The sequence below is a fragment of the Phocoena phocoena genome, chromosome 9, assembly GCF_963924675.1.
Source record: "Phocoena phocoena chromosome 9, mPhoPho1.1, whole genome shotgun sequence".
In the NCBI taxonomy this organism is placed as follows: Eukaryota; Metazoa; Chordata; class Mammalia; order Artiodactyla; family Phocoenidae; genus Phocoena; species Phocoena phocoena.
In genome coordinates this window covers 19,675,766-19,702,509 of record NC_089227.1, presented here as the reverse complement: position 1 = coordinate 19,702,509, position 26,744 = coordinate 19,675,766, and the positions used below count along the sequence as shown (strand labels likewise).

Genomic DNA, 26,744 nt, shown 5'->3' with positions numbered 1-26,744 from the left:
TAAAAGAGCAGATATAGTATAGATTAGCTATCTTGAGTTTGAGGCAAAATGCTCTGAGCCTGGTACATTGTTCTAATGATCTTTGGCGCATGGCAAAGCACAGTTAGAAGGGGGTCTGGCTTGGGTTCCAGCCATGCTCGTTTCTTTCTGAATTACCCAAAGGGCCTTGTTATAAAGCAGTGTTGCCTTTAAGACCATTGTACAACATGAACTTTGAGGGTAATATAATAAACAAACTGCATATTTTCAATATGATTACAAGATGAAATGCATGCTCATCAAATTTTTAAAATATCATTTGAAAGGGTCAAAATTTTTATGGGTATGTGTAAGAGACAAAAGATAGATTAAAAGATGAGGATTAGCAGAGCGGCTGGGCCCGTGAGCCATGGCCGCTGAGCCTGCGCATCCGGAGCCTGTGCTCCGCAATGGGAGAGGCCGCAGCAGTGAGAGGCCCGCGTACTGCCAAAAAAAAAAAAAAAAAAAAAAAAAAAAAAAAAAAAAAAAAAAGATGAGGATTAATTATTTTTCTTGAGTAAAAGACTCAAGGGCATAATAACGAGCAGGAGTATATCTTAGAATGTCGTTTGTTTGCAAAATGCTACCATGTGGCTGGGTAATAATTCACAGAATTCATAATGACTTAAAAGACTACCACCTTAATAGAGTTTTTTTTTTCTATTTTACTTATTAAGATCGCCTTAATAATTCATGCATGGCAATACCTTTAACGAGCAACAAAATCTCACGTATCTCATTTAAACTTGGCAACTCTGCTGACAGTTGATATAGTCTTGCACCCCTGAGCCAGCAATTGTACAGGAGCCCTAGGCTGTTAGTAAGTGAACCTATCCCATTTATGATAATCCCAGGAGAAGTTAAGTCCTAGATGAATGGCTGAATTTTACGATCATTTGCTAGGAAGATTTATTCATTCTTCATTTGTGGGGAGGTGAGAGAACAATAATGAGCCCAAACTATAACTCCTGTTCCACAGACGGCATTGCTGGCTTTGCTTCTTTCTTAACGGCAGCAACTGATTACCATTTTCTACTTAGATGGTGAAAAGAGAGAGAGGCATGTAACACTATCCCACTAGGCAAGGTGAGTTCTCTGCTCTACTCAAGCAGGAGCGCAAATACACAGATAGTTTAGACTTAACTTCTCTACCAGCATCTACCAGGCAGTTTTATTAAGACACTGTCATTTCTTAAAGACACAATGAAGGAGCATTTACAATTGTTTCTCACATAAAAGAACATTCCAGGTGATAATTCTCAAGACACTGTTCAAAATAAAATTTCAAAAGCAGACAGTAATTTTAATACACATTTTTATGCTACATCCGTTTATATGATACCACTCACTGCTATATTTACAATAGTCTGACTGACAGAAAATAGACTCCATTTAAATCCATTAAGACTTGTTCTTGGCCTAGTGACTTAAGTTGGAGAAGCTCACTGAGCTGGCCACTGTTTCCTTTCATATGTCATTTAAAAAAATTTTAGAGTTAAAAGTCAGAAAAGGCCTGGATTTAGGGAAAACACAGGACAATGTCACCACAAAAACTGGTTTCTTTTTTACGTATTAAGGTCGCTTTAATAATTCATGTATAGCAATATCATCAACAAGTAACAAAATCTCATGTAACTAATTTAAACTTACTGTGCTGAAATTGGACATGCCAAATTATATCACATTCGGGTTCACTACATGCAGAAACATCCATACCTGGTGTAAGGTGGGAGAGGCAGAGTAATTCTGGTCCATTTGTTGAAAGTATCTGACACCAAGATCCGCTGCAGGTGATAGCGATTGCATTCAACATTGGTAGGCAGACAGTCCCTTACCAATGGGTGCCATGACAATCCAAGGTCTACTGAGTATTCCAACTCAATAGCTGAAACAGGAAGCATTATTCTGGTTAGAAATACATATCTGCAGATCCAGGAACCATAATTACTTATGTTTTCATATGTTTTAATTTCAATCAAATATCATTTGATTTTCCCCAAATGTATTTCCTGGTTTTATTTTTTCCTCTGTATATTACTAGTGATTATTTTTAACTTTCCATATTAAAATAATTTTTCTGTTAAGGGGATATGATCAAGTGAAACATAAAGTAAATTTTCCTGAATCACTTCTTTAATTGTGAAATTTTCAGAACAATTCTAACAAATCTATTGCTTCACATGCAGTTAAAGCAATAATAATAATAGTTATAATTTATATATATTTATTATTTAATCTAATAGTTATAGGATATATATTGTATAAATACATTATATAAATTAGATATAATTTATGTATTATAATAACTATATTTTGTCTGTTTATTTAAAGGTTAACATACAAATACAGAACATAATAACCATATGTTATAATGACTACTTTTTAAATAGTTAAAAATATTGAGCAGCCTTCTCAAAATTTAAGCATTCTATAGGGATCCTGACCAACTTATGCCAAACTTTCTCTGGTATAAGTGAAACTCCTAAGAAATTGACAAATCGGGCTTCCCTGGTGGCGCAGTGGTTGAGAGTCCGCCTGCCAATGCAGGGGACATGGGTTCGTGCCCCGGTCCGGAAAGATCCCACATCCCACATGCCGTGGAGCGGCTGGGCCTGTGAGCCATGGCCACTGAGCCTGTGCATCCGGAGCCTGTGCTCCGCAATGGAAGAGGCCACAACAGTGAGAGGCCCATGTACCGCCAAAAAAAAAAAAAAAAAAAAGAAATTGACACATCTCTTTTGCTTATATATCCTGCTTTGCTGTGTTATGGAATATACTGGGAAATCAGAGAAGCATAAAGAGGGAGCTGAAGGCCATGTAGTTCGTGCCAAAGCAGGAAGTCAGGCTGTGGGTCTTATGGAAAGAGATTTCTTTCTTTCCTTTCTCTTCTTCCAAAACATTCAACCTATATGCTATGTTTTATATTTCTCTCTCTGGTCCCTTCTTAAGACTTTATAAACTACTTCAGCCCATACCTCCCGACTGAAATGTCCTAAGACCATGATTCTCAGTCTTGGCTACACACTGAAATCGCCTGGGTACCTTTAGAAACTACTGATGCCAAAGTCCCACCTGCAGAGATTGGGATTTCACTCTTGTGGGGCAGGCCAAGGTGCTGGGAGCTTTTAAGTTTCCCAGGGGATTCTCCCATGCAGCCAGCGTGGGACCACTCACTGGTCCTGGTGGCCTAAGTTTCCTGGTGGCCTTTTCTAGTTAAATACAATGGCCTGTCTCAGTCTTCATTGTTCTTGCCCTCCCTACAGCCTTGGACATTATTGATGACTCCCTGGTTCTTGAAACTTTCCTTTCGTTTAAAGGACATTATTCTGAATCTCCTGTCTTATCTCCCTCTGACTTCTGTGCTAACTAGCCCAGCTATGGGCATCTTTCCAGACTCCATTTCTGGCCTTCTATTCTACACCTATCTTCCTTGGGCTTCAACTGTTATCTCTGTGCCCAAATCTCCCAATTTTACGTCTCAAAATTGATTTTACTCATTCAGCAAATGTTTATTCAGCCTGGCATTGTCCTGGATGCTGGCATACCGTGATGCACAGTACAGACAAAGTTCCTGCTTTCTACACTGCAAGCCCTCCGCACTAAAGGATACCACCACTTAAAACTGTTTTCACCGAACTAGAGAAAGATTCATCCTTGTCCCTCATAAATAAACATCTCTTCTTAACTACCAAATGCTATCAGCGACAATGCTTTTGCACTAGTTTTCTGGGTTCAGAATTTAGAAATTATTTTAGAAATTTTACTCCTTTCTTCTTTACCCTCTATGTTCAACATGTCACCTGGTTTTGAGGTTTGCTGCTTCTTTCCTTTTGGTTTGCAGTGTCTCATACTAGTTTTATCCATGCCCTTTCTCTTCATGCCACGTAATTCAGGTTTTCATCACTTCCTACAGAGACAACCACTGACACTTTTTTGTTGGGATTCTTCTCTACCCACCTTCATTGGCTCCTGGGCTAATCTCCCTAAAACCCACCATGCCACTCCCCTGCACTTGTGCCCTCTTTTTTTTTTTTTTTCGCGGTACGCGGGCCTCTCACTGTTGTGGCCTCTCCTGTTGCGGAGCACAGGCTCCGGACGTGCAGGCTCAGCGGCCATGGCTCATGGGCCCAGACGCTCCGCGGCATGTGGGATCTTCCCGGACCGGGGCACGAACCCGTGTTCCCTGCATCGGCAGGCAGACTCTCAACCACTGCGCCACCAGGGAAGCCCTGTGCCCTCTTATTCATGACCTTGTCAAGCACAAATTCCTGTGCCTGCCTTTTAATGCCCTTCTTAATTTGCTGCCAACTCTTCTTGGCCACTTTCCTCTTTCATTTTTTTATTCAGTTCCATCTTTTCAAGAGGTTTACCCAGCCTACAGAAGAAAGCACATGTGACTGGGCTTATGAAGGCAGAGTTTCAGTCCTGGTTCTGCTGCATGCTGACCATGTCATAACTCACCTCCCTGGTCTCTAGCTGACTTCCTATGCTAATGAAGGAGTGGGTGTCTAGGACCCTGAAGTCCCTATCTATTTTCAAAATTAGCACTCTACTCTCCTCCGTTGGATGCAGATATTATCTGTTCAGGCTGGTCTGCTCATGGTTTACCCATGGACCAGGAGAATCCCCGCTTTATGCTGCCAGCCCAGCCTGGGGTGTCCTCTCTTCCCCATTCACCCTTCAGATTCACTCCAACCATCAATGCCCACTTGGGACTTAGCTTCTTTGTGAAATCTTCCCAAACTTCTTGGACTGGCCATCCATTGGTTATCTTTTCCTCGGCTGAACTCTCATTACATTTTGCATTAGTACCACTCCATACAGCACTGGATTTAGTCATTTATTGGACTCACTTTCTGAAGTATCCCCTCAACTAGACTGTACCTAGTGAAGACAGGCTGTGTACCTTATACTTTTCCAAGTTCCACCTTTACTGACTAGTTTAGTGTTGACTGATTGAGTCTGAAGTAGAAAGAGTTCTTCTGGGCTTCCTTCTTAGATCTGTCCATTAAATTCAGACTAATGGAAATATGAAAAATCTGGATTTTGCAGGACCTTGGAAGTAACCAAGTTCTCCAGATTTTGGACCGCAAGAATCTAAAACATTCTAGTGTGAACATTCTAGTTTGGATCTCTTGGAAGAATAGTGATACTGGGTGGTGAAAGACCCGAAGGTCCCCAGAATCCTGACAGATCTGCAAATTCCAGTGAAGGGTCCAAGTATGCAGAGATGTCAGTTTTTATAGCTCCTAAGATAGGCTCGTGTGTGTGTGTCTCTGTGTGTGTGTGTGTGCGTGCGTGCGCACGCGTGTGTAAGGTACGCATAACCTAGAAGATGCAAACTGGTCACAATCACGGTGATTTAGAATATGCTATGACCCACGGTGGCAGAAAGTATCAGACAAAATAGGAACAACAAAATTTCATGATTCCTGGGAGATGGAAAGGAGACAATAACTGGACTAATCTAAAGCCCTATGAATTAAAACCCATGTAAATACAAATGTATGTGTAAATCCTATCGCTTATTCTGACATTCTCTATATGACGAGAACCCTTTATTCTGTAAATATGATCCTTAAAAAATCTAGATTTATAAACAGAGATAAATTGGGGGCTATTGTTTATAAAAGAAGTCTTCATGGACATATGCTTAAAAATAAGCTCACATTCTGAGGTTTTAAAAAATAAACGTCTAAAACTCAATTTACACACAGCATTTTCAAGAATGCAGTTAGGTTTTGACCGAAAGCACACTTGTGTTTTACTTACAGACTTCTTGGAGGTGTAGTATAGTCCTTTGACAGAGGCAGCCTTGGATGCCCATTTACACTTCTCTGTCCCTCTACCTGGAAAGGGAATACTTACCATAACAAGAGTCTGTGACCGAGCAGGAGGCGGCAAAATCTATCTGTAGGAATGAATCCTCATTCACAGCAATGTCTGTGGTGACCACATAACGGGTGCTGGCCTTTTCGATGAAGACTAGGGCATCACCAGTAGAGCCACACACAGGCATCTTGGTGCCTCCGGGGTGAAGCAGCCATTTCCTACTGTCCAGAGTTGTGAAATCATCCTCCAAGACCGTATTACCAGAAATATTTCCTCCAATAAGAATCTGAAATATATTTTTTAAAACACAACTTTTCAGTTTGGTTTCGAGATAGGAGAAAGTTCATTTCTTTTTGTTTGTTTGTTTTTATCTGTCAGATCGCTCAGAACTGGCGTTATACAGCAAGCTTAATGTTAGAGGGCCTTTCAGCATGCTCCTGTTTCTGTGGTCTGTTTGCCCACCTGGCAAAAAGCTACAGAAACAAATCGAAAGACTGACAAAACCATTCACAGCCTTCATGGGCCAAATTGTGCCTTTGGAAACTACACGTACCCAAGCTGGGAACGCAATGTTTGGCTTACATTATTTTCCATGTAAAAATTCTATTTAAAAAAAAAAAAAAAATTCTATTTAAGGACAGTTGTACCCTAAGGCATTTCAGTTCCAATTCTTTGCATGGATTCTACCTTCTGTTAACAGGTTCTTTGAGTTCTATTTGATATGCGTATTATTATGTATGAAGGTCCTTTAGAACTGTCCATAAGGATGTTAGGGAGATTTATTTATTTTTTCTTTAAAGGCTAGGAAAGAGGATTGGGCAACTACTGCATGTGGCACCAATGCTAATTTGCACATTTTCTTTTTCAGAGAATTATAGCCTTGTATCACGCTTGATAAGGTCCCTCTATCCATATGGCAGAATCCTCTTATGAGCAGAACCTGGGCCTTCTGTTGCGTCGTTTGTTTTTATAGGCTCAGGCAGTTGAAGGAATAGAGAATGAAAGGAACCTAAATGCCACATCTAATCTAGCCGTGTGCTCTTGGGTAAGTCACCCAACTGTGGGTACTGGGCTTCCTCTACTGAGCGAGGGGTTGGACTAACTGCTTTCTAAAGCCATATTTAGCTCAAGTGACAACATTGTAACAGTTAATCCTGAAGGGACTGACCTGGTCAATTACCCAGGGACTGTAGAAGTGCCCATTTTCAGATGGTTGCCACCAGCGGAGACGTGTAGAAGCAGAACGGGCTTTCAAAGGTATCTCCAGGGCTATGTACCTGCCCACATTGCTGGAGTTGCTGAAAAGGAACTCTTGAAGGAGACTCCACGAGAGGCCACCATTGAGAGAATATTGTAGAAGCACAGGTTGGCTCCTGGGGTCTGGAACACCTTTACCACATCCCAGTCTCATGAAGAACTGCACAAATCTGATGCGAGTAAAATCTACTGTAGACTTTTACTTGAGTGAAAATTCACACCATTAACAAAAGACAAGTGCACAGGATAATAGGGGGAATGCATAGCTTTAACGAATATCATGATTTAACAAAGTCCGAAGCAATTGTTTCAAAGCCTGACTTCCCTTTTTAATGTGAAAGGGAGTTAATAAAATGTGAAGTCTGAAAAAGGGTATTCTGTACCCATATTTATATTTGGCACTCCTCCAGAGGGGAGAGTCTGAGGGAAGTGAGCATTCACTGCACCCTCTGGCTATTCTGTAAGAAGATGGGAGGGGTCCAAAGGCTGTCCAAGTTTGGGAGTGTCTATTGCTATCTATTCAAGATAAATTCGTATCCTTGTCCTTAGTACCTGAAACTGGAAGAGTGTAATCAATGTTGTTTATGCTGTTTATTGGCAAAATCATCCATTCCCTGGTTCTACCAGTAGTTTTCCAGATCTCATATTGTTGGTTTTGTGAGACACATTTAAATTCACCAGTTGTAGCACCTCCCTGTGAGAGGCCAGGCATCTTTTGCAAGGGGTGTGTCGAACCTGAGCCTCTTTTCTGTCTTTTGCGCCAGGGGCAGGAGGGCATGAGTGTGGGGTGGTGGTGGTGGTGGTGGGCTGTGCCAGGCTCTGACTGTTGCTGGGTCTGGGATGGATGATACTGGCCATCGAGAACTGTGGCAGTCAGCCAGTGGCAATCTTCCCAGCTGGCAGGGAGGTGGACAGAGTGGCAGCAACCAGCTGGGGTGCCAATGAAAACCAGCTCACATGTTATCTTTGGCAGGCAAGCTGCTGGTGCCTGGTCTGGCCGCTGTGCTAGCTGGTAATGCAGAATGAATTTCACATGCAACCCAACACACATACCCAATTATGGATGCATGTCAAACATATGAAATATATTGGGGCTTACAATAAAAGTTAGCAGTTCCATATATAAAATCATGCACTCTTCATGGGTTCCTCCCCTCCCCCATCTCCACTAACTGGGCATTGATTTACCTTATAACCCTGAGAAAGTTGGGATTTTATATGGAGGTCAATATATGCAAATCTTATACAGCATGCGACTGAGATGAGATAAATAATGGAGCTTTTAACATTGGATTAATGACAAAAATACATGGTTAGTGCCTTGTGAAGTTTATATCTATAAAAACAATAATCACTTACAGAGAAATACTTTTAGCACATTGTCTACTTGTATTGGGAGAATGTTTATATTAATTTGTAGATAAACCATGTTAGAATTATTTGGAAAAATCTAATAATTTCTAAATTAGAGAACTCAGCTGCCAATGATAAATCTTAAATAAAGAGAAACAAACTACGTGCATTAAAATAGGATGGAGATAAATAAAATCTTGCTTTCTATAACTGTAAAATGATTATCTCATAGATAAGAGTTGTATTCTCTATGAAGCATGATCAAATTTATAATTCAATAAATGAAAGATTTAGGAGGAAGAAGAGGATAAATATGTTTCAGTGTATGTTAAGATACTCTGAAATGTTTCAAAAGATGAAACACGATTTCTTTGTTCACTGGCAAAAATAGGTCAGGGTTCCATTTTATACATGTTAAACTGTATTTTCTATTTTACTGGCTAAGTTTTTGGCTCATCAAATGATCAAGGGATACACATCTTGACAGGACATAATCCTCTGAGCCAGTTTAAAATGTTTGTTTCTGAGTGACTGTGCTCAATTTAGAAAATGAGTGCTTTGAATGTATGAGCAAATCACTGGAAAGAAATGCTTATAAACAATAAGGCTACACTTTAGATGTTCTTAAATTGCTAATGGATATAAAATTAACTGTGAATAATTTGTGCATGTATTGTATTTCAATTAAGCTTTCTCCTAAGAATGGTAAAGAAATTCTACATAGTCCAAGTGCTAATGAAATGTATTCTGTAGAAGGTGGATAAAGAAGATGTAACATTACTTTCTTGAAGTTAAAGTGAGTTAAATGTTGTCATTTCCTGGTCATCCACCATGTAGAAGACCAGGTATAACCCTCTGTCCGTTTAGCTGTGTTTCATTTCTGATCCAGTTATTGTTCAAATCTCTCTCAGTTTTAGAATGGAAATTATATAAATTGTGTCTTAATGGAGTCTTTGACAAGAGAGAAGCTCAGCATTTACAATGGAAGGCCTTGTCCTTGAGATCTCTGTTTCTTTCTGATTTGATTATGTTCTGCTACTTTATATTACCAGGTGGCTCTTCAACAGCATTTAAAAATGATTACCTAGCATGCGATAAATCCAGATCTCGTGTCATCAACATGCGTAAGCCATCTTCATTGAAAAAGAGGTTGTTTCCACTGGAAAGGATTCCACACTTCCGAGATGGCTTTCCACCACTCATTAATAAGAATCTATCAGATTCTAGCTGACCTGAAAAAAGTGGAAAATGTGGTTTACCTATGACCCCAAATACAGTCATATTATTTTTTTTAAAGGAATTTAGTAAGTGCTTTGTGCAGTTTTAAAATATGAAGTCATGAATATTGAAGTCATATATTTTGGGGATAAGAAGTCTCTTTAACATTTCAGCTTGTCTGAACTGTTTAACCTTGGCTGTATGATTTAAGGGTCCACATGACAGAAGGAGGAGGCCTTTTCCTGAGTATCTACGGTCCAGCCAAATTGTTCCCTCTTTCTGCTCCTCTGCACTGCAAAAAAAGACACTGGCTAGTCGGAGTGGTTCAGCCCAAAATTTAAAAAGAGTAATGAGACCTTTCCACCGGCCTCTTAACTGTGTCCTTGCTACTGAGAGGACAGTATCAGGCCAGTGTTATATAATATTTAAAAAAACACAAATTTAATGGGAGAAATTTCAGTATAATTTAATATTTCCTATTAAATAATGTCTTTCAAAACCAGCTTGCCAATCTCTTTAGATATTCACCTTAGATCTAATTTACTTTTTTGATTGTGGTAAAATGCATATGACATAAAATTTGCCCTTTTTACTATTTTAAAGTTAATGATTCAATGGCTTTCAATACATTCACAATGTTGTAAAACCACGTTGTGTTGTGCTAACTAGCTCCAAGAATTTTTTCATCACCATAAAGAAAACCTTGTACCCATTAAGCAGTTACTGCCCATTTCCCCCTCACCCAGACCCTGGTAACCACTAATCTTTCTGTCTCTATGGATTTGCCTATTTTGTGTTTCATAAAAATGGAATCATGACATGTGGCCTTTTGTGTCTGACTTCTTTCTCTTAGTATAATGTTTTCAAGGTTCATCTATATTATAGTATGTATTGGTATTTCATTCCTTTTTATGGCTGAATAATATTCCATAGTATTGATATACCTAAACCTAATTCTAAAATATACCTTAAAACCATAGATATATTATAAAAAATTTACAGACAACTAGGGAAAAAGAAAAAATCTTTTTTTTTTTTTTTTGCATTACGCGGGCCTCTCACAGTTGCGGCCTCTCCTGTCACGAAGCACAGGCTCCGGACACGCAGGCTCAGCGGCCATGGCCCACTGCTCCGCGGCATATGGGATCCTAGCTGCTCCGCGGCATATGGGATCCTCCCGGGCCTAGCTGCTCCGCGGCATATGGGATCCTCCCGGACTGGGGCATGAACCCGTGTCCCCTGCATCGGCAGGCGGACTCTCAACCACTGCGCCACCAGGGAAGCCCAGAAAAAAATCTATTAATCTCACTATCCTAACAGAGATATAGCTATTACATTTATTTAAGACTTTCTCTTGTGAGAATGTTTTTCCAGTATTATCAGAAAGCATATCCAATGGATATACAATTAACTGTGAATAATTTCAATCATTAGAGCACATACATTTTTCTACTTTGTCACATATCTTCATACATAATGATATTAGATTCTAGGTATAACTGAGGTGCATAAAGTGACAAAAGGCTGCATAATGAGTTGGTGATAAAGCAATGACAAGAATTTATATTTCTGGAAACTTGCTCCTTCTACCCAAGATTAACCCTCTATAGGCATTTCCAAAATTATCATTGATCAGAAATTACATGTGATAGAAAAAAATGGCTAAAATAGCCTTAGTTCTTCTCAATTACAGTCTTATTCACTCTCACTGACCATTGTTTCAAGAATGGAACCCTGTGAAATTCAGAACTAAATGAAGGCTTGGGTGGTCCCAAACGTAATGATAAATAATGAAATATCAGAGTAGAACTTAATGATTACTTCTACATTACAAATTGTGCTTAATGTATACGTTCTTTCACAAAGCTACATAGATTTTATATGAAGAAATTACCTTCAAAATCATCCTTGAGAAAATCAGGATTTTTGGTGCTTATTTTACAGGTTGGACCTGAGTAGCCAGGATCACATATACACTTGGTTCCATTGATACAACTCCCGTGTCCGTTACACATCTCTTCACATTGGGGACCGATATAAACATTATCAATGGCCCATGTCACTGGCTGAGAGCCAGCAGGATAAAATCCTTGGTACCATCTGAAACGCACAGATCTGGAAAAGAGATACAAGCCCTTCAAAATCTAATCAACACATTAATGTAAGTAAGCACATCTGATCAATGAGCAGTGGGCAGTTACTACCTCTGCACCACACTCAAGAAGTACAAAACATGGTTCAACATTTCAGGACCATAAACTCCATTCCTCAAACTCCAGGATTTTGCCAATAAAGTTCCTGCTTTCTATAAGCCTTTCCCAATCCTATCACTATGTCAAAATTCCACTTGAGCTTCCACCTTTTTCAATATTGACTTTTCTTGGTAAGGATTTTTCCATTAAATACTGTCTATGTTCTACATAACTAATCTTTTCTTAATGGAGGTAAAATTCGCAAAGTATAAAAGTAATAATTAACCACTTAAAGTGTACATTTTGGTGGTGTTTAGTACCTCCACAGTGTTAGCCAGCTATCACCTCTATCAAGTTCCAAGACACTTTCATCACCCCAAAGGAAACCCTGTGCCCATTAAGTATTCTCCCCTACACCAAGCCCCTGGCAACCACTAATCTGCTTCCTGTCTCTGTGGATTTACCTGTTCGGGATATTCCATATAAATGGAATCACATGCTATATGAGTTTTAATGTCTGGCTTTAGTCACTTATCATAATGTTTTCAGGGTTCATCCATGTTGTAGCAAATATCAGAATTTCATCCTTTTTTATGACTGAATAATATTCAATTGTATGGCAATATCAACTTTATTTATCCATTCGTCAATTGATGGACATTTGTTTTGTTTCCACCTTTTGGCTATTGTGAATAGTGCTTCTGTGAATATTCGTGTACAAGTATTTGTTTGAATACCTGTTTTCAATTTTTTTTTTGTAGAATCATAGTGGATTTGCTGGGTCATATGGTAAATAACTCATCCTTTAATTTCTCTCTCTTCCATAATTCTGATGGAATTTCCATTATTATAGTTATCACAGCTGGAGGTATTTAAAAGCACACCTATTTGCCTCATTGGCTATGAGCTCCTAGAGGCCAATGCTCATACCTCTTTCTTTTTTGCACTCTTTCACGGTGCCCAGTACAGTGTTTCACACATAGCAGATGCTCAGTTAATGTTTCTTGCATGTCATTTGTTATGGAAAGCCTTAAAAGCCAAACTAGGGTGTTTTTGATTTTATCCTATTGGCAACAGAAAGTCCCAAAAGATTATTTTAAAGAGAGGAGTGACAGAGTCAGATTTATTTTTAGTTCAATGTCTCTAATTTCTTTTTTTTTTTTTGCAGTACGCGGGCCTCTCACTGTTGTGGCCTCTCCCATTGTGGAGCACAGGCTCTGGACGCGCAGGCTCAGTGGCCATAGCTCACGGGCCCAGCCGCTCCGCGGCATGTGGGATCCTCCCGGACCGGGGCACGAACCCGTGTCCCCTGCATCAGCAGGCGGACTCTCAACCGCTGTGCCACCAGGGAAGTCCTCTTAATTTCTTTTTAAATGAAACACAGTTTTCCTTTTTACTTGAAAGATGATTGTCCTATCACATTGCTGACGATAAGTTAGCTCCTTAGAAATAACCTACATATTTAGGTAGCAGGCCAGAAATAGTTGAGTATATTTTATTATGTACAAACTCAGTTCAAAGAAAATAGACTTTATTTCAGAGGAGCTAGATATAGAGATGGCATGTGCGCTCATATTTGTACCCTGTGAATCTGTCCAATTTTCAATTATATAGAAACCAAATTCAGAATAGTTCTTTTTATTTGAGAAACAAATTAGAAGTCAGTATTAGAAGCATTTACTAGACTTCTAAAGTTTAGCAGATAGCAAAGTAGATGGAGTCAAGTTCCCACATATAATTTTAACCCTAATTTCATTGTTTATATCAAGACTCCAACTATATTAAGCTGCCCCCAAAATGCCAGTTCATAATTAACTTTTATTTTCTAGTACTTGTCAGAGTTTAGTCTTGGCAAGAAGCACTTCCTACCTGTTGAACTTTCAGCCTGCTGAGCTGAGGGAAACGGCTGGAGTTTTCCTTTGAACAGAGCCTATCTCGATTTTGTTTGAACTTCTTATTTATTCAAATGTTCTGAATAAAAATGAACCACCTTGGTTGGATATTTATTATTGTTCACCTGTCTTGACACAGAAACTGCAGGCACTATGATGAATGGACTGAAGGGTCTGGTTTCACTGTGGTTCCCAGTCTGCTGAAATCTTATTTTGAAAATTTCTCACTGCCACCCTCCCTGGTGAATGTCAGCATCTGTTCTCCCAAGCCAGTGGTATCCAAAAGAATCTGTTTTTTTAATGTAAACTTAAAATTTCAAGCACACAGCAGTGTCTTCATTAAATAGGGGTTTTGGTTGACTCATTATGAAACTGCATAAAGCAAAAGCAATTAGGAAGTTTTAAAGACAAAAAGACTCTAAATGAAAAAGACACAAGGGTGATGTGAATAAAATTCGATGGAAGATCAATACTTATGCTGCAAATGTGAATTGACTATATGTAAAGGCAAGAAACAGCCATTTCTGCACCTGAAACATTTAGTATAGTTTTTTGGTACCTAGTGTCCTGTGAGTGCACAGAAAAAGGCAATTTAAACATGGGTAATATATTTTTTTTAGCATGTAGCACTTGTGCCATTATTAGGTACCATGCTGAATACAAACCAAGGAATGGTTCACTGAGTTGGAGAAAATTTAACTTTTGCCTTCCAGCAATTCATGCCTGTGTGGGTCTTAAGAAGAGTGCTAATTGTTTTCCTGAAACAAGGACTAGACAACACTTCTAAGGCAAATTCTTCTCTTTGCAGAAGCAGTTGAAGGCAGTTTGAAAGGTAGGTTTACACCACTGTGAGAGTGGACATGCCTCCTTAACAGATTTACTTTCCTTTCATAGAAATGAAAATCACATGGAAATGTAAATAACATGATGGTTTAAGTTCTGTACCTTTATAATTAGAGGAGGTATATTTTAAACTGACTCCCAATATACCAGTCGGTGAAAGTACAGCTGTCTGCATTTCTCTCGTTCAGATTACATCTCCATGCCTTATGTGTAACCACAGCCTGGTGGACAAAGCCAACTGGTAATGATGCAGGCTCCATGATCCTGGAGCATTGTCCTGGGGTGGGTAGCTTCATTTAGTACCTCTGGTTGGCAGTGACTGTATATCACATGCCTTTAAATCGGATTATTTTCATGTGGGAACTTGCGGAAGCAAGTCTCAGTTGTTAAGACAATCTAAAATCATGGCCTTCACCCTATCTTTAGGGTTGTTTTCTATTTAATCTAATTCTCAGCTGAGCAACTGGAAGAAATTAGCGGTCCACTAAAAAGGAAACCTGGAGCTTTTCACAGTACCATAATGATCATGGGTATTGGTCAAAGGAGCCGAAGTGATTGTTCATCCAGCCATTTTCCCCTGCCTGCACTGCCCATAAGCACAGATTTTTGGCATTTATGTTTCTGTTGCAACGCTTGGCCTTCTGGCTGTAGCTGATTTGCTCAGATTTTCTTTTCTAGAAATGTAGAATTAAGAGTTCCAGAAAATGAGAGCTGGAGTTTGCTGACTGACGTTAACATAGCATGATAAAAAGGAGGATCACGAACTCCTTTTGCTGATGCCCCCAAACTTCCTGAGTGGAGTCCATGCTCTTCCCCAGTATTTTTCTAATAAGTTCTTCCACTTTTTCGGTAAGCATCTTTATATTTCTCTCAACATATGATCTTAAATAACACGACTGATTTTGGATAAAAAATTTTTCCTAAGCTATTTCCCCCTGCTCAATTCTGCTATAGACAAGTTCACACCCCACCCCCGAACACCCCAATAGCAGCTTTCCAGTTGTGCTGGCTGAGTCTTCAGCTCTATTTATTCCTGGTCTTCAGAGATTCTCCTTGCCTCCTCAGCTGTCACTTCTAAAGAATCTTGAGGAGAAGGGCTTCCCTGGTGGCACAGTGGTTGGGGGTCCGCCTGCCGATGCAGGGGACACGGGTTCGTGCCCCAGTCCGGGAAGATCCCACATGTCGCGGAGCGGCTGGGCCCGTGAGCCATGGCTGCTGAGCCTGCGCTCTAGAGACTGTCCTCCGCAATGGAAGAGGCCACAACAGTGAGAGGCCCGCGTACCGCAAAAAAAAAAAAAAAAAAAAAAAAAGAATCTTGAGGATGTTTTGCTTAGTAATGCTTGTTTTTAAAAAACAATTAGATTTTCTAATAGAATAATTAGAATAATATCCTGGTGTAATAGTAAGAATTAATAAATTACTTACTTGATAACACAAAATATTAGTATTTAGCAATCAAATTATAAAAATTTTGCTAATGATATGATGAGGAGTAAATGGATTTATGTTCAAAGAGAATGAAGACTTTTTTTTTTTTTGCAGTATGCGGGCCTCTCACTGCTGTGGCCTCTCCCGTTGCGGAGCACAGGCCCCGGACGCGCAGACTCAGCAGCCATGGCTCATAGGCTCAGCCGCTCCGCGGCATGTGGGATCTTCCCGGCCCGGGGCACGAACCCGTGTCCCCTGCATCGGCAGGCGGACTCTCAACCACTGTGCCACCAGGGAAGCCCTAGAATGAAGACTTTTGAAGATTCACTTTCACCCTTTTGGAAACGTACTAGGTGTTAGTAGTTTTGCTTGAAGACTCAAGACTTCTAATTATGCTGAGTTTCACATCAGGAATGTAAATCTATCTCCATCTTGAAAGTATGATATTAGTACTTCCTTCTTTTTTTGGCATGCCCTTAAGTTTTTATTCTGAGAGAAAAGACAAATTCTGAGGCAGACTACTTTGCTGACTTCCTCTCTTTGTTCACTTATACTATTAGTTTTAATTTGTTGAACTATACTTTTCATTTCTATTGGAATTGAAGTCCTTTATCTCCAAATAGCTTTTCAACAGAAGAGTCAAAGATATGTAACAAGAATGCTGAGAAAGGTTGAAAAAGTAGAAATGCCTGGGGAAAGAGTGCTAACAAATTTTTTTTTTATGAGACACCTGGAATATTCTACGGGCTTCCATCCTCCATATGTGCCCTCTCCTTGCACGAAAGACATAGGCAGATGTTCGAAAGTAAAAATTCTAACTGCATTTATATTGTGAGGTAGGCGGCAGAAGGGAGACGGATTATAACACTAGGGAAACCATATTTCTGTTGCTTCCTAACTGATCTAATAAAGACCCATGGGGATATGAACCCCAGGATGGGGTGCTGCCCAGGGTGTGCTCCTTTAAATCTATCTTCAAACTATGAATTAGTAGTATGTCAGTTTCCTATGTTTTAAACATCCACTGATCTACTTTCAGTGGAGAACTGAGGAAGAAATGTAAAGTGAAAATTTCCCTGATAAAGTGGCAAGGCAACCATGACATCACGGAGAAAACTGTGAAATGAGAAGAACATGGTGCGAAGCAGCAGGTCCTTACCCGCAAAGGTGCAGCTTCCCAAAGTGTACAACCTCCCTCCTCCAGCCCTGGGTGGTCCCCGCGTAGTAGGTGCTGCTCGGGTGGTGCTCCGTGGAGCACAAAGAGCTGACATGGCTGCTGCTGTGGTAGCAGAGGGGGAGCAGCAGGTGCCAGGTTGCCCCAAAGTCCCTGGAAAATTCCAGTCTGACCGGATCAGCAGAGGAGCTATCAGTTGAGCATCCGACATTGATCTTGGTGAAGAAGAAAAAATGATACAAATTACCTCAGAGCAACAAGCCTTGAAATGATTCACCACTTCATTATTTTCTCGAGAGTCCATTTTCCTGGGAACTGTCTTGCTGAAATACTCAACACCATGAAATTCTGTTTTGCCTGAGTAATACTGCATATTACTTTTAAATAACACTTTTTCATAAAGAACCTCAAAGGGCCTCATGAAAAATTTACTTTCCCTCATTTCATAAAAAGCTAGGAAGTGAACAAGGCAGAGGTTGGCATGGAATTCCAAATTTTACCTTTAGCCCACTTTCACTGCCAAGCCAAGCAAATTGTAATGAAAAGACTGCTTCCCTAATTCTAACCATTAGCTTTTTTTTTCAGACTGCTGGATGGAAAGAAGACCTTCTACTTTCCTTCCTGTGATACCTTCAAATAATCCCCAAAGTACTGCACATGGAGAATCTTCAGTATGTTTTCAGTCTTAAAACAGAACAAAATACAATTATTGTCACTATTTCCCTGGCACAGGGAGAATATTCTCAGAAAGACCTTTTTAACCATTAGGGAAATAACTACTCCATTCCTTTTTCATACTTTCAAGTGAATTAAACTAAAACTTAAATAAAGCATGTGATTCTTTCTATGAAAAAAATTTTCCCACTTCCAATTGGGGTCAACATTTTCTTGCTGTCAGAGCAACCAGATATATTTATATAATATTTGTTGTTGTTGAACTTACTCCTCTTACCTTATGATGAGTAAACTATTGACATTTGATAAACTTTTCAGCTATAGGCATTTGTCTCTACCTAGATTCTTCTGATAACAGAACTCTTGAAAGGGCCACAGGGATTACTTTTTATTAACATTTAAAGCATAAATGTTAGAAAATATAACAGAAGGTTATATAAGTAACTTAAAATAAGATCAGAAAATATAACAGAAAGCTTAAAATAGAGAATAATTTCTCCACTAAGGCATCATTTGGTCTCTGACTTTAAGATGAAAGGAACAACTCTAATTTAGAGGATGCAGTTAATCTAGAGCAAATATTCAAGATTTTTGTTGATGAAATTAGGCACTGTCCAATGGTTGGTATAGATTTCAGCTATGAAACAAGTATCTTCAAAAGTTAATGCGGTGGGGGGTGGGGGCTTCCCTGGTGGCACAGTGGCTGAGAGTCTGCCTGCCGATGCAGGGGACACGGGTTCATGCCCCGGTCCGGGAGGATCCCACATGCTGCGGAGCGGCTGGGCCCATAAGCCATGGCCGCTGAGCCTGCGTGTCCGGAGCCTGTGCTCCGCGACGGGAGAGGCCACAGCAGTGACAGGCCCACGTACCGCAAAAACAAAACCAAAAACAACAACAACAACAAAAATGTTAATGGGGGGCTTCCCTGGTGGCGCAGTGGTTGAGAGTCCACCTGCCGATGCAGGGGACATGGGTTCATGCCCCGGTCCGGGAAGATCCCACATGCTGCAGAGCGGCTGGGCCCGTGAGCCATGGCCGCTGAGCCTGTGCGTCCGGAGCCTGTGCTCCGCAACGGGAGAGGCCACAACAGTGAGAGGCCTGCGTACCACAAAAAAAAAAAAAAAAAAATTAATGGGGCCCTCCCAGAAGGCCTTGGGGCACAGCGGTCCCGCCCCTTGTGCCCAGAACGGAGCCCACGTTTCCACAGAGCTGGAACTCCTGGCTCGGGGTCTCTTCCCTCCACCGACACTGAACTGCCCCGGAGCCTGAGGGGAGGGCGGCCTCACTGAGGCTGCCGGCTCTGGAGGGGCCCCAGCAGCCGAAGCCGCGACAGTCCTGGGGACCGCGGGCTGGATCAGTCATCCTGGGTAAAGCCAGCTGCCATGTCATGAGGACACTCGAGCAGCCCTCAGGAGAGATCCATGTGGCAAGGAACTGAGGCCTCCTACCTACAACCGCGTGAGACATGAAAAAATGTTCAACATCAAGAATTATTAGAGACATGCAAATTTAAACTACAAAAAGGTAGCACCTCACACAAGTCTAAATTGCCATCAGAAAAAAATGTCTGCAAACAATAAATGATGAATGGGTTTCTGAGAATGGGTACCCTCCTATGCTGTTGCTGGGATGTAAACTGGTAACAGCCACTCATCAGAACGGAATGAAGGTGCCTTTAAAAGGTAACAATTGAGCTACCATATGATCCTGCCGAACCACTAATGGGCCTATAACCCGAGAAGACCAGAATTCAGAAAGACACAGGCACCCAAACGTGCACTGCAGCGATATTTACAATAGCCAGACATGGATGCAACCAAAATGTCCATCTACAGATGAATGGGCAAAGAAGAAGTGGTCCATGTACACAATGGAATATTAGCCATGGAAAAGATGAAACAATGCCATTTGCAGCACCACAGATGAGCCTAGAGGTAATCATACTACACAAAGTCAGTCAGAAAAAGAAAGACAATATCCGATGATATCATTTACTAGTGTTATCTAAAAAGTGATACCCATGAACATATTTCCACAGAGAAAGGCCCATACAGACTTAGAAAAAGGTGAAAGGAATGGAAAAATTAGGATGTTGGGGTTAACATGCATTTAATAATTCATATAAAATATATAATCAAGAAGGACCTACTGGATGCCAAGGGAGGTCTACTCAACGCTCTGTTAATGACCAACATGGGAAAGAGTCTAAACCTGATTAGATATATGTATACGTATGAATGAACCAGATTCTGTACACCTAGAACAAACACAACATTGTAATCAAATTTATTCCGATAAGAAATAAAAATTAAATTAAACAAGAAAAAGAAAAAAAAAAGTTAATGGGAATTCCCTGGCAGTCCAGTGGTTAGGACTCCATGCTACCACTGCAGGGGGCATGGGTTCTATCCCTGGTTGGGGAACTAAGATCCCTCATGCCATGTGGCGTGGCCAAAAAAAAAGAAGTTAATACTATTGAACCCTAGCACAATGTACCTTTGGTTCTGCTGATTTTATCTTAAGATTTTGAAATATATAAATGTTTTTCTTTTATACATTATTAGTTTGCTGTCTTGAAAAATATAAGGAGTCTGTGAATATTAATGAAATACCCAGAAGTTATAAGAAACAGTATAGTATTATTTTATCTGTAAAATTCATGACACCATGATAAATATTATATAAACGTGCTGGCATGGTATAGTTACATTGACCTGGATCCTAAGTAATATATAAAAATTGTGACTATAATAATACTAGAGTAGTATGGTCCTTTTCATTTTTTTAATGTTTGAAATAATCTATTTTGACAATTTCCCATTGTAGTAGGTGAGGAGATTATGTCATAAATAAAGGACCAAAATTCAGAAATAAACCTTAGTAGAACAATTGGTTCTGCTAATAAAAGTGAATTATGATGTAAAATCTCTTTTGTCCTTGCACAAAAATGGGAAGTCATAATGCATGAAATCATCTGAGATTTTCCTCCTCTTTCCTACCTTTTGTTCAAGATAAAATTTAAAGCATTTCTAATAGAACAAAATCAAGTACCTCAAATTGTATGATGGTGTTCTCATTCACATTCAGGTCACGAGTAGTAATGGAATGCTCACCAACTTCATTTGAAACAAACACCATAGCTGAATCTTCCTCGCTGTTATACAAGAAAACAACAAGGAATCCATTTAGGCCAAAGATCATTGTGACCTGTATAGAGCAGGGGTTTTATTTTTACCTTCTCAATTAAGTACTTACGGTGCTCCTTTGGAAGAATATGGGCAATAAAGACCAATGTTACCACCAGGGTAGAAAAACCAATTGTCTTCTCTGGGCCCAAAGTCAAAAGTATCTAGAAGCATCACAGGGTTGTTTAAATTATTTCCATCGATGATGAAGTCATCAACAATCCAGATTTCTTCTTTCTTACCTAAGGCATTTTTGGATAAAGCAAGTTTTTTCAATGGTGAAAATCAGGTGGACATTTTTGCTCATTGGAAGAAAGTAAAGGACAGAAGGTACTCAGTAACAACCGATTAAGCACAAACTATGTAAGTGTGTTTACACGGATTAAAGTGTGAAAAAATTAAGCTTTCAGTGCTATTAAATTGACATTGCATGGAGCAGCTTCACTAATTTCAGAAGGCTGGTAAGAGTCTGCTGCCCTTCCCGTCACAGCGGTGCTACGGACCCTCCACCACAAGAGTGGGCTTTGAGTTATGCTTTCACGGTTTAGGGGACTCTGTAAGATACCGGAATCTGTGAGGATGGGTGGTCAGCCTGTGGATTTAGTACTGAGTTACACTAACTAGTCTATTCATGGAGTAACTCAGGACTTTTTAGAGTCAACCGATGACTGAGAATCATGCTTCCTTCAGGCTGAAGGATCATGGCCATTACAACACTGGTTTGATGCACAATTTTATTTAGGTGTTAAAAACTACACAGAAGAAAATATTCTGTGTTAAATAATACTTTATTTTCCCCTTAAAGCGTTTCAAAACTTGTATGTTTAGTTGAAGATATGTGGGAACATACAGAAAACTAGGAAAATCACTCCTTAGGCTGTCAGAATTTGACTCAGCGACTTAGGCAGGGTGTTTAAGGAAGATATTACTGAGCAGATAAGAAGGGTGAGCTCAGTGCTTTTGTAAAGCATTGCTTGGATTTAACTGGAAACAAGGTCATAAGACCATACCAAGCAGAAACAAGATTCCTCAAGGATGCTTTTTCACTGATTCCTACTTTTAGTAGAATTCTTACAAAATATAAAAAAGGATCTGTAAATAGGAGCCCGTGGAAACAACCTGATGGTTTAAATGAAGTCACATGTGCCTCTCCCTCTCTAATCCTATCACTGTTCTAATCCTAGTAGCTTTCTTCCCTTTTCTTATTTTGGAAGCAGTTGGTGAAAACAATGAAGAACAATTGGTGAGCATTCCAAACATAACGTGAAGACAACTATCCTCTGGACTGTGAAACTGGTTGCATTTCTTTTTTTTTTTTTTTTTTTTTGGCGGTACGCGGGCCTCTCACTGTTGTGGCCTCTCCCGTTGCGGAGCACAGGCTCTGGACGCCATGGCTCACGGGCCTAGCCGCTCTGTGGCATGTGGGATCTTCCCAGACCGGGGCACGAACCCGTGTCCCCTGCATCAGCAGGCGGACTCTCAACCACTGCGCCACCAGGGAAGCCCAGGTTGCATTTCTTTTTTGGACTTTTCCTCAGTGATTATACAAGATTATTTTTTCTGTTCACGGTAAATTAAAATTATTTTTTGACTTACTAGTTATAAAGGAAATATTCAGGTTAAATTTTAGAGATGGAAATACATTTTTCTTATCCATTTCTGTGTTACCTCTGTAAAGAATCTGCTTAATATGATGTCTCTGTGCTTACTTAGGCCATTAAATGCATAATTTGGTAGAGTCTGGTCCTTTATAATCAGTAGTTAGTAGAATTACAGGAAGCAACAAAACATTATAAATTTGTAAAATCCTTCTCTGTAACCACCATTTGAAAATACTGTTAAATTATACATTCACGTTAGCTTATCACTGAGGCAAGTGTACGTGATAAGAATATTTTATCTCAGGCACTATCTGCTTTGTGTCAGTTCCTCTCACTTTGTCACGGCTTTTACTGTAATGCTGTTCTCTCTCACTAATGAAGTGCCATACTCAGAAGAACTATGGGGACTTCCCTGGTGGTCCAGTGGTAAAGAATCCACCTTCCAATGCAGGGGACACGGGTTCGATCCCTGGTCGGGGAACTAGGTTCCCACATGCCGCAGGGCAGCTAAGCCCATGTGCCACGACTACCGAGCTCGCGTGCCTCAACTAGAGATCCCATGTGCCGCAAACTACAGAGCCCATGTGCTCTGGAACCCGCGTGCCACAACTAGAGAGAGAAAACCCGCACGCCACAATTAGAGCGCGCCACAATGAAAGATCCCACGTGCCGCAACTAAGACCCGAGGCAGCCAAAAAAAAAACCCCCCCAAAACAAAAACATTAAAAAAAAAAAGAACTATGTATTCCTAAATGAATTCAGTAAAAAATGTAGTTACAACTGATGAATACCTAATGGTAAAGCTGGATTAAATTTTAAAAACCTTTGCTCTGTGACAGGATTTAGCTGTATTTACATCAAGAGAACTTAGGAGTCAAGCCCGAAGATAATACATAGTCAAGTATGAAGATAAAGATATATAAAGCTAAATATTCCTTGAGACTCCTCAAAAGCGAAGCATGTAAAAGGTGCTGTGGATAGCGAAGCCACTCAGCTGACAAACGCTTCCTCCATACCTTAGGAGCAAGCATGCTGACGTGCAGCAGTCAGTTGTGATCATAGGAGAACATGTGCATCCTTACCATTGTTATAAGGTTGCCAGAGTCTGAACCTTGTAGCGTTGGTTTGGGCAGTGTATGGCAAGGGAACATTAATGAAAAGTATGTTGGTCATTTGAGGAAAGTAAAATTCATCCATCAGGTGCCAGGTGATTCCCCCATTGGCGGAGAATTGTAATAGAATAGAGTGAGACCTCTCTGGGGTACCTAGAAAGAAGGTAACAGAGGCATGAACACATCATTATAAAAATGGGGAGATGGTATGATCTTAGACTATTTTTTTTTGCATTGATGCATAAGCTGACTTATATTCACATAGACACCTTAGAGTCCAAATGCTTCTGAGGCAACTTAAAGTGATGATGGGTTGGGATTTCTGTATAAATAGATCTCAAAACACACACCAAATCTTGCATTTTCACAGAATAGTATCTCCCTCTTTTTCTTAAATATGAACACATATCTTTTTGTATTTCATTTAGGAAATATTACATCAAAAATTTTTGATTCTATAGGCATCACAGTTCTACAAAGGGCCAAATATTTAAATCTCAGAATACACAGAAAATCTACTTGAGAATTTATTATATCCAAATGGCATTATTTGTCAAGAAAATTAGTCAGTTAATATAAAAGGTCAGAACGACAGAGTTGACTTTTGGGTCACTGTTCACATCTGTGAAAGAAAATCCCAAATTTCCATAAGTTAAATTTTTTAAATTTAAATTTCTTACGGCTAGAAAGAAGTGGTGGAAAAAAGACTCAGGGACGTGATGATAAATTTAACTACCACAGGACTAGTATGATTACTACATCTGTATGAAATTATAAAACAAGTAGTTATCTTACCCTTATATTAAAAGGCATATATATTATAGAACATTTGTGAACACTATGTACTCAAATTTATGTTAGCTCTCCCATATAACAAAATTTATAGGCCTCAAATCTGTTACTTCTCTGTGGAGGAGGAATTATAAATGGGGAAATTTGCTTGAAGGGAAATAGTGAATTCATACTCATAGAAATGGCTTACCTTTTGCTATAAATCGAAGTGAAAACTGGACATACATTGTATTGGTACAGTCTAGATCTCTTGAAATGAGCATCCTTAGTCCTTCCTGTAAACAAAAACACATATGTTAGGCAATCTTCTTTCATTTGCAAAATTATTTTCCTTTGATTTTATACATCTAACTTACATTAGCTAAATGATACATAATGATCAAGAAGCAATATTTGGTCCAGTTTGGAAGGAAAAATTGATCATTTCCCCTTTCAATGGCTTTCATTCCCTATGCCTAAATAACAATATTTCATTGTCTCAACTCCAAGTCACACTTTGCTGTGACTTATAGAAAGCAGTGCAAGAATGACAGCATTACATATCTACAGGCCTTTTTAAAAAACAGCCTCCTTTGATCACAGCATGTTGTGAGAGGAATAACGAGGAAACAGACGGAAAATGTGCCAAGTGCTCCTGCTGGAAGCTGGGAGCTAATAGGTAACTTTTTCAGGGTTCCATAGAGTCTTAGGAACTTACTCATTTGCGTGCTGTGACGGCCCTGGGAAGCTCTCATTCAGGCTGACACAACACCCTCCAGTTGGTCAAGTTAAATAAGGCATGACTAAGCAAGTCCCCAAGCCCGGGCTGGAACCATTCATGCAGAGAAGCCAAGGAAGGCGGAAAGTGATCATATTGGCTTTAGTAATTTTTTCTGCTAATTATTTCTGGCTGCCTGGGATTGACAGCTCCATAACTTGTTTTCTCCATGTGTACACAGGGTTGCGGTGACAGCCAGTAAAACAGAACTTCACTATGCAGATGTCCTAGGTACAAACAGGCCTTCCGGTTTCTCAGGTCTGACTCTGAATGAAGTGGCTCTTTGGTGGTGTGGGGCTGTGTGATACTGAGTGGACACTGTCTATCGATTTCTTAATTATCAACTAACAAATACCAAATGGAATCTTAGGTAGAGAAAGCAAATCTTCCTCTTCTTCTTAACATTCATTATAGAGTACATTCTTCAATAGCTGAAAATTTTAAAATAGGACTGATTTTGTAATAGTAACCATATATTGAGTGCCTACAACATGCTGGGTTCTAAAAGAACCACTTTACTCCTTTAAGAAGCACCTATCACTCCTAAGGGAAATATATTATTATCTTCCTGTTGCAGATAAGGAAACAAAATCTGAGAGGGACAGTAACTTACCCAAGATTGCAAACGTGAGGATAGCAGGATTTGAACTTAGATATGTCAGATTCTGAAACTTATCCTCCACCCTTTAAGATACCATTATTTTGTTTATTAAATTATTTTTTGGTTTGGGGAAAGATATCCAGCTAATGTTAAATTTAGAATTTGAGAATTATTTGATATGGTAATGAAAAAGCAACTGCATTTATACCCATCCTTGAACTTCACAAAGCATAGATTCAAACTTCCTGGATTAAAGGCTGCTGTGTAAAAGCCTTATATTTCCAGTCTTATTTTTCTTTTATCATAACTCACTGCCCTGCTCAGTCCCTGATGCTTGATCACTGCACGTCTTTATGTCCTTACCCTCTGCCTCATACACTTACAAACAGAAGGCCTTGGATGTTTTTACAGCTTGGCGCCATGTAGAGGTTAAGCTTACGGGGAAAGGTCACTTCTTCATCTTATCAATACAGTGAAAAAGCTTTGAGGTGGGTAGTTAATAGATCCAGTTCATAAATATCCCTTGACAACGTCAAGATAAAGGAATATGATTATTCTTCCCCCTTGATTATGGAATGTGAGTATAAAATTGTTGCCATAGGTCAATATAAGTCAGCCATAAAAGAACCCATTTTATAGCGTATCTTGTAGGAGCAATTTTTTAAAAATTTATTTATTTTATTTATTTTTGGCTGCATCGGGTCTTAGTTGCGGCACACACAACCTTTGTTGAGGCAGGTGGGATCTTTCATTGTGGTGTGTGGGCTTCTCTCTACTTGTGGCGTGCGGGTTTTCTCTTCTCTAGTTGTGGTGC

The 26,744-nt window shown here is 39.8% G+C and overlaps 1 protein-coding gene across 2 annotated transcripts in view; it reads right to left on the bottom strand.

Moving 5' to 3' along the window:
• Positions 1-26,744, bottom strand: part of RELN (reelin) — a 522,720-nt gene that overhangs the window by 54,542 nt on the left and 441,434 nt on the right. For both annotated transcript variants that reach the window (XM_065883760.1, XM_065883761.1), the window contains exons 37-46: positions 24,763-24,847; positions 23,751-23,933; positions 21,138-21,309; positions 20,934-21,036; positions 17,193-17,422; positions 11,573-11,793; positions 9,545-9,692; positions 7,019-7,277; positions 5,887-6,136; positions 1,735-1,903 (exon numbers count right to left, since the gene is read on the bottom strand). In XM_065883760.1, coding sequence (XP_065739832.1) covers positions 1,735-1,903; positions 5,887-6,136; positions 7,019-7,277; positions 9,545-9,692; positions 11,573-11,793; positions 17,193-17,422; positions 20,934-21,036; positions 21,138-21,309; positions 23,751-23,933; positions 24,763-24,847 — 1,820 coding nt within the window. The remainder of the gene's footprint in view (positions 1-1,734; positions 1,904-5,886; positions 6,137-7,018; positions 7,278-9,544; positions 9,693-11,572; positions 11,794-17,192; positions 17,423-20,933; positions 21,037-21,137; positions 21,310-23,750; positions 23,934-24,762; positions 24,848-26,744) is intronic.